The sequence below is a fragment of the Macrotis lagotis genome, chromosome 1, assembly GCF_037893015.1.
Source record: "Macrotis lagotis isolate mMagLag1 chromosome 1, bilby.v1.9.chrom.fasta, whole genome shotgun sequence".
Classification (NCBI taxonomy): Eukaryota; Metazoa; Chordata; class Mammalia; order Peramelemorphia; family Peramelidae; genus Macrotis; species Macrotis lagotis.
This window is the reverse complement of record NC_133658.1, coordinates 366,939,354-366,958,662: the sequence shown is the minus strand read 5'-3', so window position 1 is coordinate 366,958,662 and position 19,309 is coordinate 366,939,354. Positions and strand designations below refer to the sequence as shown.

The 19,309-nt window shown below is 41.7% G+C and overlaps 1 protein-coding gene across 1 annotated transcript; it reads right to left on the bottom strand.

Moving 5' to 3' along the window:
• Positions 1-1,413: 1,413 nt before the first annotated feature.
• PCYOX1L (prenylcysteine oxidase 1 like) lies at positions 1,414-16,490 on the bottom strand. The gene is made up of 6 exons (XM_074212373.1): positions 16,277-16,490; positions 14,530-14,736; positions 12,573-12,747; positions 7,366-7,577; positions 7,006-7,146; positions 1,414-2,532 (listed from the first exon to the last, which is right to left on the bottom strand). The coding sequence occupies exons 1-6, from the start codon at positions 16,353-16,355 to the stop codon at positions 1,871-1,873; spliced, it is 1,476 nt and encodes a 491-aa protein (XP_074068474.1). The 5' UTR covers positions 16,356-16,490; the 3' UTR covers positions 1,414-1,870.
• Between the last annotated feature and the right edge of the window lie 2,819 nt (positions 16,491-19,309).

Here is a 19,309-nt window from a genome sequence, read left to right as displayed (position 1 = left end):
TCCATCTCTTTTTCCTATTGTCAAGTTCTTCCTGGGGTCTCTGTTGTGTGGAGGGAATCCAGGCTGCCCTTTATTCCTTCCCATGTACCCAAACATCTTCACACTACCCTCCCACAGCTCCTTTTTGTGGGTTATTTCCCATATTAGAATATAAATTCCTAAAATATATATATATTATATATATATAAATTCCATTGTAGGCAGCTTAATAAACCTATTTCCTTCCTCTCTCCCTTCTTCCTTGCTCTCTTGCTGTTCTTGTTTTCTGAACACTGCCTATTTGCCTTTACAAGGAGAATCCATAATGCTATTTTTCATATTTGTCTTCTGGCTTCTTTTATGAGAATGTCTGGATGTTTATAGGTACAGGTGTTTCAGCAGCACATCAATCCAAGAGCTGGACAAGAGCTCACATTTGGAGAGTTTAAAAAGCATGTGATTTCAGCATCCCTTGCTCCCTTTTTTCCACCACTCTGCAAAAGCAGAAGTACAAGACTGAGGATCATTTTGTACTTTTGTTTCATGATCAAAGAATTCATCACCTAGACACCAACCAGCTGGAGACAGACTTTTATGTACTTAGCTAGTCTTGTCCCTGAATACGGGACACCATTTGTTTCTTTTATCTTTATATTTTCCCCAATTACATAAAATAATTTTTCAAACATTTTAAAAAAGTTTTGAGTTTCAAAGGCTATCCCCTCCTCCCTCCTCAATGACACCATTTGTTTCTAACATCATAGTTGGAGCCTTTCCAACTTGCTAGAAACTGTCAGAGCTCAGGCTCAATCAGCAGGCTGGGTCTCAGTTTTCTCACCTGGGCATTGGAATAAATAGAGGGTTAAGCAGGGATCGATGGACTTCTTTTTATAAAAAATATGTTTATAACAATCTCAATATAGTTTTTCCTTTGCAATCCTATTACATTTTATTTTATTCATTTAAACACATTCTGAGAAAGGTTCATAGACCTCGCCAGACTGCCAGATGGGTCCTTGAGATAAAAAAAGGTTAAGAAACCGATGGCTATGTGTCACAGTAGATAAACACTGGACCGGGAGTCAGGAGTACCTGGGTTCAAATCTGGTCACAGACACTTAATAATTACCTAGCTGTGTGGCCTTGGACAAGCCACTTAACCCCATTTGCCTTGCAAAAAAACCTAAAAAAAAAAAAAGTTAAGAAACCCTGGACTAGGTGGTGCAGTGGATAGAGCACCGGTCCTGGAGTAAGGATGACCTGAGTTCAAATTCGACCTCAGACACTTAATAATTACCTAGCTGTGTGACCTTGGGCAAGTTACTTAACCCCATTGTCTTAAATAAATGATATATATCTTAAAAAAAGGAAACATTGGACTAGATAATCTCTAAGATCAATTGCAGGATCATGTCTATGCTACTACATTCTCCACATCTCTAGCTCCACCCCCACTCTTACTTTACCCTTCAATCAGAAGACCAGGAGTTAAGTCAATGGCAGATTTAGAAGACTGATTTTTATTTAAAATTAAATAAATAAAAGAAGTATGATTTTTGCCTCCACTTCCTCTTCCCCTGAAGGCAACCACTCCCCAAATCCATGAAAGGCAAGCAGAAAGGTCTGACAGATGAGACAGAAAGGGTCACACAAGACATCAAGTGTGCGGGACACAGATTTTCCATTGCTTTAGAAGTTATCACTGATTTAGGATCGAGAACCATCATTACAGGATACTTTTAAGCCCCATGAGGACAGAGGCCCTGGTTTATCCCCATCTGTATCACATTAAGCCTCTAGGATACAGGACTCCAATAAAGCAAGTACTTAATCAATGTTTGTGGATGAATGAAGTTCCACATCTTCTCATCTCCTTTTCTTCTTGCAGTTCTCACAATTCAGTCTTAATTTTGTGTATCAAGTCCTTCTGATCAATCTTATCCAAGTCTTGGTACCAGCGATTGTAGGCCAAGAGGGCCACATTCTTAGCTGCCACAGAACTTATTTCCACAGAACTGGCCACCCACTCTAGGGCATTGAGGTAGAAGAGCTGGTCATGGAGGGCAAACAGTGGTGTGGCCATACGGGAACCATATTGTGGATAGGCCTGCCATTGGGCTGTCTGGACAGAGTAATAGGAGCGGAAAAGGCTCTTCAACTGGGGACGCTCCAGGGGCTGGGGGGACAGGACTCGCCAGATGGCTGCCTCCTGGGGCTGCTTCCTTCGGAAGGTAGCTGAGATGTTGACAGGGCACATGTTGTCCAGGGCACAAAAGAAAAGGTTGGGGGAGTCTGTAGAAAGAATGCTGGCAAAAGGGAACAGTTTAGGGTCAGGAAAGCCAAAGTAGGAGGAGTTGAGGTAGCCATGGACCAGTGAGGTGACGGTGGACTGGAAGGAACCAACAAACTCTTCAAAGGGAGGCTGAAAGCCATCAAAGGTGATGTTGCTGTGACTGCCCACATAGAGGGGAGTAGCAATGACTACTATATCATAGAAGTCTGAATGCATTTTATCATCCTTCTCATACCACACTTGATAAAGGGCTCTCCCTTCTGAGGAGAAAGATAAAAGAACAAAGATCAATTTATCTTTTGGCTACTTGCCTAACTTCCCTATGTATCTTCTGGAACATATAATAAAATACCAGATGCTGGACTTGGAATCAGGAGATCTGTGTTCATGCTGTCTGAAACACTTGCTGTAACCTTGGGCGAGACACCTAACCTTTTTTGGAACTCAGTTTTCTCATCTGTAAAATGGGAATAATAATTCCTATATACAGAGTACCTATTCCACCAGTGAATTATGAAGTTTGGGAACTAATGTATGTAAGATTCTTTATAAAATATAAAATACTATATAAATATCGCTTATTATCCCAAGTTTTTCATTAACAAACCACTTCTTAGTTATTTTCCTCACCTCTACAGTGAAGGTATTATCTTTCCTTTATATCTCACAGTGTTTATAGGACCAGATCACATGGCATATATAAAAGGACAGAATATACACTGTACAAGTGGATAGGATTAGCATTGCTTCATGGCAGAGTGACCACTAGCCATTAAAACTGCCCTGATCAAACTACAGAACTGTCCATTATAGAAACATTCATTTTCATTAGTGATGCTGAATAAGTAATTTCCCTATTAAAATGCTCTTGTTTTCAGGGTATAACTCATCCCAACCCACACTACTCCCATTTTTCAGTCACCTTCATCTTGTCAAACCCCAATAGTAATTCCCCCCCAATTTTCCAAGAAGCACAACAAGGTTGTGAGAATACTCTTTGCCTTAGGTTCCGGGGCAAGGCCAATGACACTCCAGAGAAGATGAAGCAGCAAATGTTTTCCCAAGAAACACCTCAGCAGGGGGATGGAGCCAAGATGGCAACAAGAAGGGATCAAGTCTTAGGCACTCTCTGATAAAACTTGAAACTAAGGACTCTAACTAAACTTTCAAGAGACAGAACCCACAAAGGGACCCAGTGAGGCAGTTCTTCTACTCAAGGTAACCTGGAAAAGAGCAGAAAGGCTCTGCTCCCCGGGGTCGGAGGGGCGCCCTGCCAGAAGGGTGGCCCACCAGAGTGAAAGAACTTCAGCCTCCCGGAGGCAGCCCCAGGGCACTGGGAGCCACGGCTCAAAGCAGCCCCCAGGGAGCACGGGGCACAAAGTGGGGGAACAGCGGGGGACCTCTGCCAGAGGGAGCACGTGGACCCCAGCCCTCGGGGCACACAGCAAGCAGCTAGGTCTTTCTGCAGCCCAGATCCGGAAACAGAAGCAGGTGGAGCCCCCAGGGCATGAGCCCATTGAGCTGAGGGAGGGGAGTGAAGAGAGACTGCAGAGCTCTGTCCTCTTCCTCTGGAACAGGACTCTGACCACATTCAGATCCTGATAGCAGTCTAGGCCCCCCCCCCACCTCAGCCCTGTGGCAGAGGGGGGCGCTTATGGTCATTCACAGACCAGGAGGGAGGACAGAGCCTCACACACTGAGACGCTTGTGGAAGTGTCCCAAAAGCTCAGAAAGCACCCCAAAACCAGGCCCAGGCTGGGAAAATGAGCAAGCAAAGAAACAAGATGAAGACCATTGAGAAATATTTTGCATATGAGCCCAAGAAGGATCAAAATACTCAGTCTGAAGATGAGGAAGCACAAGCTCCTGCATCTAAAGAGTCCAAGAAAAACAGAAATTGGGTTCAGGCTATGACAGAGCTCAAAAAAGACTTTGAAAATCAAATGAGGGAGTTGGAAGAAAAACTGGGAAAAGAAAGGAGAGAGATGCAGGAAAAACATGAAAATGAAGTCAGCAGCTTAGTCAAGGAAATCCAAAAAAAATGCTGAAGAAAATAGCATGCTAAAAACCAGCTTAGGTCAAATGGATAAAACAATTCAAAAAGTTATTGAGAAGAATGCCTTAAAAAGCAAAATTGGCCAGATAGAAAAAGAGATAAGAAAACTCTCTGAGGAGAACAACTCCTTCAGACAAAGAACAGAATTCAGGGAGATTGATGAATTTACCAGAAATCAGGAATCAATACTTCAAAACCAAAAAAATGAAAAATCAGAAGAAAATGTGAAATATCTCATTGAAAAAACAACTGATATGGAAAACAGACTTAGGAAAGATAATTTTAAAATTATTGGAATACCTGAAAGTCATGATCAGGAAAAGAGCCTTGACATCATTTTCAAAGAATTACTACAGGAACATTGCCCTGTTATTCTAGAAGCAAAGGGCAAAATAGAAATGGAGAGAATCCACCAATTCCCCTGAGAAAGAGATCCCAAAAAACCAACCCCTAGGAATCTTATAGCCAAGTCCCAGAACTCCCAAGTCAAAGAGAAAATATTACAAGCAGCCAGAAGGACACAGTTCAAATATCATGGAGCTGCAGTCAGGATCACATAGGACTTAGCAGCAGCTACATTGGAAGTTCGTAGGGCTTGGAATATAATATACCAGAAGGCAAAAGAGCTTAGAATGCAGCCAAGAATCAACTACCTAGCAAGGCTGAATGTCCTCTTCCAGGGAAAAAGATGGACTTTCAATGAACCAGGGGAATTTCAAATGTTCCTGTTGGAATGGCCAGAGCTGAACAGAAGGTTTGATCTTCAGATACAGGACTCAGGTGAAGCATGGAGATTGGAGGAGAGGGGGGAAAATATGAGGGTCTTAATGATGATGAACTGCATGTATTCCTGCATAGAAAAATGATACTGATAATACTCATATGAACCTTCTCGGTTAATAGAGCAGGTAGAGGAAGCTTCTATAGTTGAAGCACAGGAGAAAGCTGAATTTGAAGATAAAATATGGTGTAAAAATGGAGTCAATAGAAAAAAAGGGAAATGGAATGGGAGAAAGAAAAAGGAGAGGGGGAATAGGCCAAGATAGTTCATATAATAAGATTTTTTTTATTACAATGAGCTATTGCAATGATATGGAAAGGGGGAGGCAAGGGGGAATGAGAGGAACTGCTCTCATCAGAGATGGCTAGGAGAGGAAACAGCATATATATACTCAATGGGGTATAGGTATCTGGAGTAAGAAGGAGGGGGGAGCAGGGGGAAGGGGTGGGGATGTGAATAAAGGAGGAGAGGATGGACCATGGGGGGGACAGTGGTCAGATATAACACATTTTCTTTTTTTTACTTCTTGCAAGGGGCTGGGATTGGAAGGCCTGTCCAGGTCCATGGGGCCAGGTGGTTTCTGGGCCTAAGGGGTGGTATGGGGGCTCAGGGCTTCTTGGCCCCAGGACCAGGGATCTGTCTGCTGTGCCACTCAGCGACCCTACAGCAGAGTCAGAGTGAAAGGAGAGAGAAAATATAGTACATGGTAGTGGAGAAATAAGAAAGGAGGGAGTTGCGATCAGCAATGGCAACGTTGGAAAAATATGGAAGTAACTTTTACGATGGACTTACCATAAAGAATGTGATCCACCCATGACAGAGTTGGTGGTGTTGGAACAAAGACTGAAGCACATTTTTTATTATTATTATCTGGGAGAGGGTGCAGGGCAAATGGGGCTGGGTGGCCTGCCAGGGGCCACATAGCAGGGTGATCTTTGGGTGTCTGAGGCCGGATTTGGACCCAGGTGCTCCTGGCTCAAGGGCCAATGCTCTGTCTGCCACCCAGCCACCCCTACTATGATTACTATTTTATTTTATTTTGGGTCTTTTTTTTTCTTCTTTTTGGTTTTTGCAGGGCAGTGGGGTTGGGGTGGCTTGCATGTCACACGGCTGGGTGATTGTTGGGTCTACGGGGCTGGATGTGGGCTCTGGTGCTCATGGCTCCAGGGCTGGTGCATCATCCATTGTGCCACCTGGCCATACCTACAATTATTACTATTTTTTTTATTTTAATTTTTTTTCTCTCCCCTTCACTTTATCGCCCAAGCAAGTCTATATTCATGGGGGGGAGGGGTATTTTGTTTACTTTTAAGAATATTTTATTAATGTAAAAAAAAATTGTACAAAATGAGAATAAAAAAAGAAAGGAAAAAAAAAAGAAACACCTCAGCAGATAAAGAGGGGCAGTGGAAGGAGACATGCACTGGGGCCAAAACCTCATGATGTTAGTTCTGACTGTCACTAAGAGACTGTGGGACCCTGGGCAAGTCATTTTCCTTTTCAGGGCTTCAATTTCCATATCTGTAATAGGAAAGAGGCTTGGTCTAAGTCTTTCTTTAGACTCCAACCTCTCCTTCTGTGCCCTGTCAACATTTCGGCCCTTCTAATTCTTTTTTTAATTTAATTTAATTTTTTATTTTTTTGGTCCTTCTAATTCTAACAAAGTAGTATTCTGGAACTAGAAGCAAGACTTCATGAAGACATTGCCCTCTGGTGTTGAAAATCGTTCCTGAAGCTCCCTTCTTCTGGATTTGTTTTTCTAGCTGCTCACAAAGAGAGCAAATGTTTCACAGCCTTTCAGGCACAATGGTGACTTTTGCCTTTGGCCTGGCCCAAGAAGCCATGCACTGCCCTTCAATGCTGTCCCTTCCTCCCTTTGGCATCTTGGTCACTCACCTGTGCTATGCAAGGCCACAGAGGTTACCCTGGCATGTATCACATTGGCTTTGGTCAGCTTCAGCAAACCTGAACATACAAGCTTATTGCCCCCTTCCACAGCCCACAGGTTCCCCTGTATTCCAGCAAGTGACATTGCTCCTATAGGAAAATGAGAGAAACATGTGGTCATTTTACAGTCTCAAGGCCAATAGGGTGGAGGGGCTAATTTCTAAATAAATTGTCAATTCAGCAAAAAACTGTATTATGGTACCTGAAAAGTGGGCAAAAGATTCATCCTGAAAAAGTCAAGGAGGGCCTTCTATTTGCAATATATTGACACAGGCAAAAAAAGGGACCAGCTGAAGGCCTGGGGCTCACCTGCAAAGGCTGCCATTGTGGCAGGCTGCCCATAACTGGCACGCAGCAAAGCTGTGATCACCTCATCAATGAAGCGTTGAGTAACCCCCACTTCTAGCAGACATTCTGCCACAGAGCGCTGGGTCATGTTGATAAAAGTATATTCACCCACTGAATACAGCAGCTCCTCCACTCCTGAAAAGGCATAGCCGTGGGCCTGATACTTGTAAACTCTGAAAGAACAGGAAAAACCCCCATGAGGGCTCAGGTGTGGGAGAACATGCCAAACAGGCGCCCTGCTGAGTTGCTCTGCCACACCAGGGGTGGGCCAGAGAAGACAAATAGCACTGCCTAGACCTCTTGGATGCAGAGGACTTAGGAAGAAAGTTGGTGTGAGGCAGTGTAACAGAAATAGCACTGGCTTTGAAAACCAGAAACCTGGGTGTGAATCTCAGCTCCACAACTTGCTAACTGTGCAATGCTGGACAAGTCATTTCCCCTCTTTCAGCCTCAGTTTCCTCATGTGTAAAATGGAAAGAACAGTACTTGTATTACTTATTTTACAGGGCTGGAATGAAAATCAAACAAGAAAATGTACAATGCTTTTCAAACTTTAAAATGCTATGTAAATATCAGCTGTAAGAACCTTATTGTGATTCTCCTTATTTTCTGTGAATTTAACTTGTAACTATCATCATAGTTCAAATACTTCATCATCATACCTCTAATAATTACTTAGATTTAGGGGCAGCTAGGTGGCGCAGTGGATAGAGCACCAGCCCTGGAGACAGGAGGACCTGAGTTCAAAGGCAGTCTCAGACACTTAATAATTAATTACCTAGCTGTGTGACCTTGGGCAAGTCACTTAACCCCACTGCCTTGAAAAACAAAACAATAACTTAGATTATTCAATCAATCAACAAGTATTTTTAAAGTATCTATGTCCCAAGCACTGCAGAAGCAAAACCAAAAATGCCATCCAGACTTTCAAGGATGGCATCCTAACTGGGGAGACACACACACATTCATATATAAATATATATATATATATACATTTTTATATACACACATATATATGCTCTCATACATATTAATATGCACATTACACACACACATACACATCTAATACACAAAATGTATACAAGATGGTTGGGAGAGTAAGGGCACTAACAGGTGCTAGTGAGTGGGGATCAGGAAATCATGTAGAAAACAAAGTTTGAGATAAAGACTTTCTCCCATTTGATTACCTCCCTTCTTATCTTTGATGCATTAAAGAAGCTTTCCTTTCATGTAACTAAGTGATATATTTGATCTTCTAAAATTGCTTCTATTCCCTTGTCTGATTAAGAATTCATCTCCTACTCAGTGCTCTGAGAGGTATAGGATCTGCTTCTCTCCTAAATTTTTAATAGCATGATCTTTAATATTAATGTCACATATCCATTTAGAATGTATTGTGGAAGATGGTGTAAGGTATTAGTCTAAGTCTCATTTCTGGCAGACTGCTTTCTAGTTTTCTCAGTTTTTCTGTTTATCAAACACTAGGATATTGAGTTCCACTGTTTCTGATTCTCTTTTGTCTAGTCTGTTTCATTCCTCTCCCTCTCTATTTTTTACCTAATATCTTATGGTTTTGATAACCGTTATTTTATAATACAGTTTGAGACTTAGATGTACTATTCTCCTTTCATCTATATTTCAACATTCCCCATGATTCTAGATCTTTCTTTGCCCAAATGAATTTTATTATTTTATAAAGTTCTATAAAGCATCTCTTTGATATTCTATTGGCATAAGATTAAAAGTATAAATTAATTTTGATAACATTGTCATTTTTGTTATATTGGCATAGCTCATCCATGAGCAATGAATATTTCCCCAGACACTTAAGTTGTTTTTTTATTAATTAAAAGAGGACTCTGTCAATGAATCCATATGCGATTTCTGTGTGCTTTCATAGTCTGATCTCCAGATACTTTATGCACTTTGTAGTAACTTGGAATGATTTCTCTATTATTTATTCTTGGATTCTGTTATTCTTTTTTTTTTTTTAGTTTTTGCAAGGCAATGGGGTTAAGTGGCTTGCCCAAGGCCACACAGCTAGGTAATTAAGTGTCTGAGGCCAGATCTGAACTCAGGTACTCCTGACTCCAGGTTCGCTGCTCTATCCATTGTACCACCTAACTACCCCCCCCCGGGTTCTGTTATTCTTATAAAGAAATGTTGGGGCAGCTAGGTGGCGTAGTGGATAAAGCACCAGCTTTGGAGTCAGGAGTACCTGGGTTCAAATCCAGTCTGAGATACTTAATATTTACCTGGCCGTGTGGCCTTGGGCAAGCCACTTAACCCCGTTTGCCTTGCAAAAACCTAAAAAAAAAAAAAAATAAAGAAATGTAGTTGAAGTTATTTTCTCAATTAGTCTCTCTGCTGATCCTTAGGAATTTTCAAGTACACTATCATATCATCAATAAATAGGAATAGCTTTGTCTCTTATTTATCTATCTGAATATTTAATTTCCTTCTTTTCTCTTATTGATATTGATAGCGTTTCCAGAACTATGTCAAATAACAGTGTAGAGAGTGGGAATCCTTGTATTGCACCCATATTTATTGGAAAAGGTTCTAATGTGTCCCTACCATGTGCAATTCTTTCTTTTGGCTTTAGAGAGATATATTATACATCATTAAAAAAAAAAAAGAGTCCCTCTGTGCTTATACTTTATAGGGATTTTAGCATAAATGAGTCTTGTGCCTTGTTAAAAGCTTTTTCTGCAAGAAGTTGAAGCTTGAACTAAGTTTCTAAGGTAACTAGGAATCATAACAAACAACTAACTACAAACATTTCCTCCCTGGATGCTCTCCTGGACTTCATCATTGCCTCCAGAAACTTATTTTCCTGCAAGATAGAATCAACTCTAAACCTCACACCTGCTCAGTATTCCTTGCCCCTTGACCCCTCCTTCTCTCATCTAATTGGAGTGGATAGAAAGCAGATAGAGAAGGTCTCTTCCCCTTAAGGAGGGGGCTGAGGACATGACCTGGCTGCAAGATTTCAACATGTCCTTGAGTCTTCTCCCCCAACCCTTTTCAACTCTGTTTTACATGTGGCCTCCCTCAACTAGATTGGGAGCTCCTTAAACACAGGAGTTGTCTTTTGCCTTTCTTTGTATCTCCCACCACTTACCAGTGTCTGCCACAGGGGAGGTGTATAAAAAAGTGTTTATTAACTAACACATAACTAGGATCCTTGCCTCTAGTATCTCCTCTCTAATAAATTTTCTCATCTATAAAATTGAAGGGAGTAGATTATACAATCTCAAGGGCTCTAGTAAAATTGAGTTTCCTCTTTCTCAAACACTTTCCTAAACTTCATTGAGTCTATTCTGTTGCTTATATTATTCCCTTCACCTTGGAATGAACCACTTTCTTCATTCTGCTCCCCTTGCCAGCTGTCTCTATCAAAACCTTAGCCATACTTCAAAATGCAGTTCTAAATCCTAAAAATACACTTACAGAATAATCTTCCCAATACATATCCCTTACACAGTGTTATTTACTCAAAAACTAAATGATCCTTTTCCTCTCCTCTCTCTCCCTGCTGATAAAATAAGAATAAGCTCCTCATTTTGGCATTTAAGGTCTTAACCTAGCCCCATTTCAACTTGACTTTTCCCTTATATGTAGCTTACAACCTAGCCAAATTAAACTTGTTCTCCTCTACCTTCTTAGTTCTGATCTGCTGCTTATTTCATTCCCAATTCCTGCAATGTCCCTCAATCCCTCCCCTAACTAACAAGTATTAGGTATCTTTCTAAATCTAGTTCAAGTACTACCTTTCCCCTTCCCAACTGCCTCCACTAGATACAATACCTTCCTCTAAATTTATAATAGATCACATTGTGCAAGTTCTTAGTGATGTACATGGCCCTTTTTTCAAAACATCTCTGAAGTGGGTAGCACAACTATCATTGTACTATCCCCATTTACACATGAGAAGACAGAGGTTTTGAAATTCCATGATCTTAAGTCACTTAACCAGTTAGAATAAATGAGACTTCCAGACTTCCAAAGTCCCTTCCAGATATAATTCTATAACCTAATCTGAATGAGTGCTTAACGAATGAAGTACAGAGCATAACCCTAGAAATAAGAACTATTTGAAAGGAGAAATATATACATAAGAACTTTATTCTAGATATACTTAAATATGTATTTGTCTCCCTAGGTTAAGCTAAGTTCCTTAAAAAGTTAGGACTGTTTCATCTTGCTGTCACCTAACATGGTATCTGATTCACAGTAGGCACTTAATGTTTTGAAATGGAAATGGAAAGAGCCAAGAATTCAAAATTTAGTGATGAAAATTATAGGAAAACATCTCAGTCCCAAAGAATAACTATGAGAAGATACCTACCCCTATTTCTTTGAAGAGATACACAATGGAAAATTTGTTCTATAAAAACAAAAAATATCAATGAAAGTACATTTTTTTAAACACTTGTTATTTAGTTTATTATAGGCCAAGCTTGGGGTTTTTAACAAACTAAATATACAAAAAGAATAGAAAAAATATGGTCTATAGTGAAACCAACATGGTAAATAGTAAGCTATTTGATGATAGCAAACACTGCTGGTCTTTTTGTTCTACCACTTTGCTAGCTAGTTCTTGCTCCATAGGAAGTTACTGACTCTCTGTGTGCCACAGTTTACCCATTTGTAAGATGACAACAATATGGCTTGTACTGCCTAACTCATAAGGTTGTGGTGAGGAAAGAGATGTTAAATGGCAAAACATTATGGAAATAGAAATTATAATTACTATTATCATGATTAAACTTCTTTTATAGTACCTATGCCCATCATAGTCCCAGGAACATTGCTTCAACATAAAAATTAAAAACTAATGTTTTCAAGCTGTCAGGGACCTCAGAGGTATTCTAATACAATCTCATTTTACAGATGAAGAAACTGAGGCCCAGAAAATCTAAAAGACTTTCACAGTGTCAATTAGGTAGTAAACAGCAGAGTCAGGATTTGAAACAAAGTCCCACTATTACACATTTGGCATTTTTGCTTGTTTTTGTCTTGGTTTGGATTTTGAGGGGTTTACCTCACAAAATTAGCAATTCGCTTTTCTAGTATCTGTGCTAATGCAGTTTATTCTATATCCCTTTTGCTGGCCGATCTATTTAAAATGGAATGTTCTCACCGAGTTCTCCATAGGGTCACACCTCATAAACTTTTCCATGACTTCCTCCACCCACATCTGTAGCCGCAGGAAGCTAATGCCATAGTGCCACCAGACTCGGAAAAGGTTTAGCAGGTACCAATCTGTCTCTTCCAGAATAAGCTGCTCACCACCAAATATGGCACTCTTCCCTGCTACCTCTCGCCGCTGTTTCAGACCTGAAAAAACAAAGAAACTGTTCAATTCCTTTTCAGAGATGTTCCAAAGCTGGGAAAATCCAAGCTGATAATGCTGAAGATTTTCAATGTGATCATAGAAGCAAAACTCTTTGAAGGACTTAGGGAATGTTTCAAAGAATGAAAGACCCTCAAGGCTTGAAGAGAGTTTAGAATATTTCATTCAACTGCTACCTAAACAGTCATCCCCTCTTTTGGCATGTGGACAACCAGACTCTGCTTGGATGTCCACAGCCCCTTCCTCTTTAGGATAGCTTATCTTCATAGTAAAGCCAAAATCTATCTGTTTCTCAACAATTTCTAATCATAATAGCTAACATTCATATCATACTTTAAGGTTTGCAAAGTACTTTACATGAATTATCACATTTGTTATTTGAAGCAATTTGGTAAAGGAAATGATATTGATATTATCCCCATTTAATAAATGAGGAAACAGAGGAGGAGAGATGGGTGATTTGCCCAGGGTGTCTGGCAAGTGTCTGAGGCCAGATTCAAACTCAGGTCTTCGTGACTTCAAGTTTATACTATAACCACTATGTCACTTTACTGCCTTGGTTTGAGCCTCTAGATTAAAACAAAATAATCAGAACCTTGCAAATACTTGAAGATAGAGTTCAAGTCCTTTGACTTAAGTACTTCTCCAGACTCAACACCCTACTTTCTTTCAACCAATTCTCACAGGTCCAAGTTTACTAGGTCTGTTTATGCTATCTAGAGCAGTATAAAGAGAACCACATTCAGAATAAGGAAGACCTGAGTTCAAAACTGGAATCCAGTACTTACTAGCTATGTGATAATGGGCAAAATCCTTCACCTATCGTTTCCTAGCTTCCTCATATAATTACGTGCAATACCCATCTCAAAATTGTTATAAGGTGAGAGCATCAAAAATCTTAATGATGTATCATTGTTCAAGTTGCTGATTATGGTCTGATAAGTCTTTTGGATAAAGTAGGGAATGGAGTGGGGGAGAAGCCAAAGAAAGAGTCTATGGTTTTATTCAGTAGAATTACTTTAGGGGCTAATCCTGGTCTAGTGGTAAGCTTTGCTGATGATTATATAATAGAATCAGTGATATCACCATCATGGCACCCAGGATCTAAGTCTCAAGGAAAATATTATAAGAATACACTTGCTTTTGAAAATTCACTATCCTTATCTAGGGAGATTTACCATTTATCCTTCAAAGGTTTCAGGACCAACTTAAGGGTTCAGGTTTATTCATTTTGGCCCTAAGATCTAACAATAAGCTGGAATATTAAATTCTTCTAAAACCAGGGCTATATCTTGAACCAACTATCATCCAGGGATAGGAACAAAGATTAGACTTTGATTTCACTCCCAGAAAAAGAAACCCTTTCTCTCAATGTTAAACAATATCATCTCTATAAGTTATTTATTAGCACACTAAGAGGGATGTTCACTGAAGCAAATGTAAGGACTAGGACATTTTTCCATGGACTCAATGATTAAAACAAATACTATCCTTAATAATTATGTCAAGTAACCTTTCCCATTATACAACCTGGAGGAAGAAGAATTTCCCATCATGTAAAATAATTATTTTATAACCTACTATTTCAGAGAATTATAGGATCTTCAGAGTTGGGAGAAGTATCAATGGTTTATCTCAGAGAACATCAGAATTGGAGAAGATTTAGGTTTGAAAACTGTCTAGACAAGAGAATTTCTAAGTTCCCTTACATTTCTTAAACCCATGCTTTCTCTTCCCCGGGTACCCCTAGTCAGTTGCTCACTTACCCAGAAGTTTGACAAAATCCTGCATATGCAAGCTGAAGGAGTTGAATGAGGCACCACCACTTTCATATTGCTGTTTGTTGACAGTGATGGTAGCAAGGCGGCCTCCAACAGTTCCCTTCTCATACACATCAATCTGTACCCTTGGCCCAAAGAGCTGCTGAAGGAAATGGGCTGCTGCTGAGCCCCCAATTCCAGCTCCCACAACCGCTATTAGGAAGCAGAGAGAGAGAGAGAAAATGAACAGGAGGCAAAGAAAGGAAAAGAAAAGTCCACAAGCAAACCAAAATCTTTGCTTTAAATTACTTATTCATTCAATGATAATTTATTAAACCTTGACTATATATGAAATTTTATGCTAGGCTAAGCTAATAACAGAGCAAGATAGCATGAATTCTAAATTCACAAAGCTCATATAATAGTATATTGGAAAATATGAGGTTTGTAATTAAAAGATCTGGACTTGGACCTCAGTTCTGCTACTACTATCTGTGTAAACTTCAGCAAGCTATATAAACCTAAGTTTCCTTTTTTGTTTAAAAAAAAGTTTTAGCCCTGATGACCATTAAAGACTTTTCTAATTCCAAACTCTTGGATATCTACAGTCTTCTAGGAAGAATAAGATAAAGACATAGTCAACTCTAACACAACTTAAGACAATATAAATTCAAAGAAGAGTACCAAAAGAGTTCTAGTAGATCTGAGAGACTCCTTCCAGTTAGCTGAAGGATTTGAAGAAATCATATAGGAAGTAATACCAGTGGGGGCTTTGAAAATAGTGAGAATTATAATTGTTATAGATGGAATCACATAATTTTAGAGTTAAAGGGGGGAGGATAAGATAACATGAGGGAATGGCAAGGAATTCAGTGTGGCAATAATGAGGAATGTGAAAAGTAACAGTACAAGATTGAAATGGTAGGTGAGAGGCAGATTGGGGAAGGAGTTACAGGCAGATCAGGAGTTAGGCTTTATACAGGAAGCAGTGAAAAAAAGCTTGAGAGGTTTTAGAGTGACTTAATATAAATGATGACGCTTTATTCATTGACAAATTTATTCTGAGGGATGGAGAAGAAGAAAAGACTAGCGGTGGAGAGACAACTCAGGAATCTACTAGAATAGGATGAGCAAATATGGTCTTCAACTGTCTGAAAGGTGATTGCAGAGGAAAGGGATCGCAGAAGGGGGGGGGGAGCTACAGTAGGTCAAGGGTAACCAGAATCGGATCATTCTGAGTCTTTGACATTTCCGGGATGCCCCCCCAACAGCTCGCACTATTACGGAGATGCCAGCCCCACTCTCACCACCTGTCTCAGCCTGTGCCCCTGGCCTGGCCTGTCTCTGAGCTTCGCCCCCGATCCCTCGGTCCCACCTGCCCCAGTCTCAGCTTCGGCCTCTTGACTAGGGCTTCCACACGAATCCCTCCCTCACCCACCGCCCAGACCGCCTTCATCCTCGCCCTCCTCCAGGCCCGCCCCTCCCCACCCTCCTCATCCCCTGGAGTCTGGGCCATTCTCCCTGTATCCAGGGCCTGGCCCGTCCCCAACCCCATCCCCCCCCCCCCCATCCCTCTCATGCACGGCCTGGCCTCCCCCATTCCCCCTTCATCAATGGCCTGGTCCTCTCCATCCTCCTCCATCTGCCCCATCCTCCAGTCCATCTTCCTCCCAGTCACGGCACCACCCTCCTCCGCCCCCGGGCCTGGCCCTCCTCCGCCCCCGGGCCTGGCCCTCCTCCGCCCCCAGGATACCGATTTTCCGGGGCGGGGTATCTCTAGATGCGGCAACCGAGGCCACCAGGGCGACGAGGAGCATGACGGAGCCCGCCATGAGCCTGCTCGAGGCGGGGGCCGGCCTGGGCTGGGCAGCGGGCGGGCGGCGCGGCGCCGGCGGAGGACCCCGGCCTCGGCACCCCGGCGGTGGCGAGCGCGGCTAGCTGCAGCCTGCCTGGAAGGAAGAAGGGGGCGTGGTGGCGGGGGAGGGGAGGAAGACTCCCACGGCCGAACCCATAGGCTGCTCGCTCGACCCGGGCCCGCCTCAAGACGTCCATTGGAGAAGCTGGACGCCCATCCTAACTCCGGGTTTCTTATTGGTCACCCTTCTAGCCGATTCTCGAAGACCCAACCCTTTATTGCCCCGCCCCCAAATCTTCTTCTAGGCCAACCCGCCTTCTGTTCCTCGAGATCGATGCCTCCGATTGGTCCTCTCAGTAGCGGGAGTAGGGGCCAGTGGGCGGGACGTCTCGGGAAGTGGCTTTGTCCGGGTGGGCTAGGAAGCAGCTACTGCCGGGCTGGGTCCCCGTCCCCGAAGCCGGGCGCCAAAGCCTCTGAAATCGCGTTGTCCCACAGCCCCTGACTGCTCTTCCTGTCTCTGGGGCCCAGCAAGGCCCCTTCAAAGAAGGGGTGTCATAAAAAAAAATGCCCGAATCCTGCGTGGCCGTGGGCAAGCCGCTTTACCTAACCACTGCCTTGCGGAAGCCTAAAAAAAAAAATGAATTGAAACAGACACTGAGGATTGTGGCAACACGTGGGCAGGGGAAGCCAAGCCGCAGAGCAGTGAAGTCTGACTTCAAACCCATCCTCTGACACTGAACCCCGGCCGGCCGGGCGGGCTGACTCTCTGTAGTCCCTTCTTCTATGATTCACGGTGTTTCCACTGAAAAAGAACAAGCAAGAGTGGAACTACCACACCGAGGATCAAACATTGGGGAAAGCAAGAGAAAAAAAAATACAAAGAGTTGGGTCACTGGAGACAGTCTAGCCTTGGGGGCTGTTGATGTGCAGTCCCTTCTTGATGGGACACCATGCCTGGTCTCTCGAAAGTGGGTAATCTGGGTACGGGCAGATCTCAGGGATTGGAACTAGGGGGTAAATTATGGAGCAAAGCTCCTGTTTGTTGAAGAATAGAGAAGTGGAGGGCTGGGAAGGTGTGAGGGGAGAAGATAAAGTCAATTTCAAAGAAAACTGAAACAAAGTTTAAGATGGATGTAAGGAATTTGTCTTAAGAAAAGGATGATGATGATGAGTGAGATGAGCTGAACCAGAAAAACACTGTACACCCTAACAGCAACATGGGGGTGATGTTCAATCTTGAAGGACTCGCTCAGTGCAACAATCAGGAACAATTTTGGGCTGTCTGCAAAGGAGAGTGCCATCTGTATCCAGATAAGGAGCTGTGGAGTTTGAACAAAGTTCAAGGACTATTCCCTTTAATTTAGGAAAAAAATAGCTATTTTATTGTCTGATCTCGTTACCTCTTAGACTTCTCTTCTTTAAGGATATGATTTCTCTCTATCACACCCAATTTGGATCAAGGTACAACATGGAAACAAAGTAAAGACTGACAGAGTGCTTTCCGTGGGGCGGGGGGGGGGGGGGAAGCAAGATTGGGGGGGGGGTTGTAAAACTCAATATCTTTAATAAAAATTAATTTTTTTAAAAAAAGGATGAAGTTCCTGGGTGATTGGCTGTCTGGAAGTAAGGGCACAATTGTTAAAGTACAGATGAGAAGTGATGAGGGCCAGAAGAACTTAAGAAAGAGGCTTAGTGAGTGGAGAAATGGAGGGAAATGGGGGGAAAAAAAAGTTAAAAAAATGCTGTCTAAAGACAATTCCCAGGAGGGAAAACAAACCCATTTGGGGATGTGTTTTAGAAGAGAAGTTTGATTTACTAGGTCTTTTTTACAAAGGAGCAAGTTTCAGGGAAGGGATTTAACCAAGGAAATTCAAGAGTTCAAGTTGATGAATTAAACATTTATCAAGAACCTAATATGTGCAAGGAGCTGGAGACTAAAATATAAAACAATCACAGACCTCAAGGAACTTATGATGATTCTACTGTGGAGTCACCATGAATCAGCTAAATAAATATTAACAAAGTAATTTCAAGGGAGAGGGGAAAGGAGGAGAGAGTAGAGAAGACTTCTTTTAAGAGAGCATCTAAGCTTTGCTTTGAAAGAAAACAAGAAATTCCAAGGGGCTGAAGTGAGGAGGAACTGCATTTCACAATTGGGAGGCCACTTGTGCAAAATTATAGGAGCAAGAGCTAGAATGTAATATAGGGGGAACAGTGAGCAGGTTAGTTTAACGGGAACAGTGTATGTAAAACATAAAAAGACTAATATAAGACTAGATAGTGAGTGGAAGCCACACATTGGAGGGCCTTATATGTCAGACTGAAGATATAGTAAATATCCTAGAACAGGCAGTCATTGAAGATTTTTGAGTTGAGAGAAGAGTGACATGATCAGATCTATTTTGTAGCTTTATAGAGGATAGGGTGCAGAGAGAATGGTCTGGAAGTAAGGGCATAATTGTTAAAGTACAGATGAGAAGTGATGAGGGCCAGAAGAACTTAAGAAGAAAGAGGCTTACGTGAATGGAGAAATGGAGGGAAATGGGGGGAAAAAAAGTTAAAAAAATTTGACAACTGACTGAATATGGAGTGGGAGGGAGATGAGTTTCAAGGTTTTCAAACTAATTGATTGGAATCATGGTGCCCTGACTTCCATTTTGAACCATTTGATGCCTGAGATGCCTAGAGGACGTTCAGGTAGTTGGAATATACAACTAGAATGATATGTGTTTGTGTGTGTGTGTGTGTGTGTGTGTGTGTGTATGTGTATGTACAGTTAATCTAGATAGATAATAAATGAACTCAAGCAAACTATTTAGCTTGGAAAAGTAGTAGGAAAAGGATGATGATCTAGCAAAGGAGAATGACCAGTCAGTCAGATAAGCCTGAATTAAAAGTCAGCTTTTTGATTTATATCCTAGAGCCCAAGCA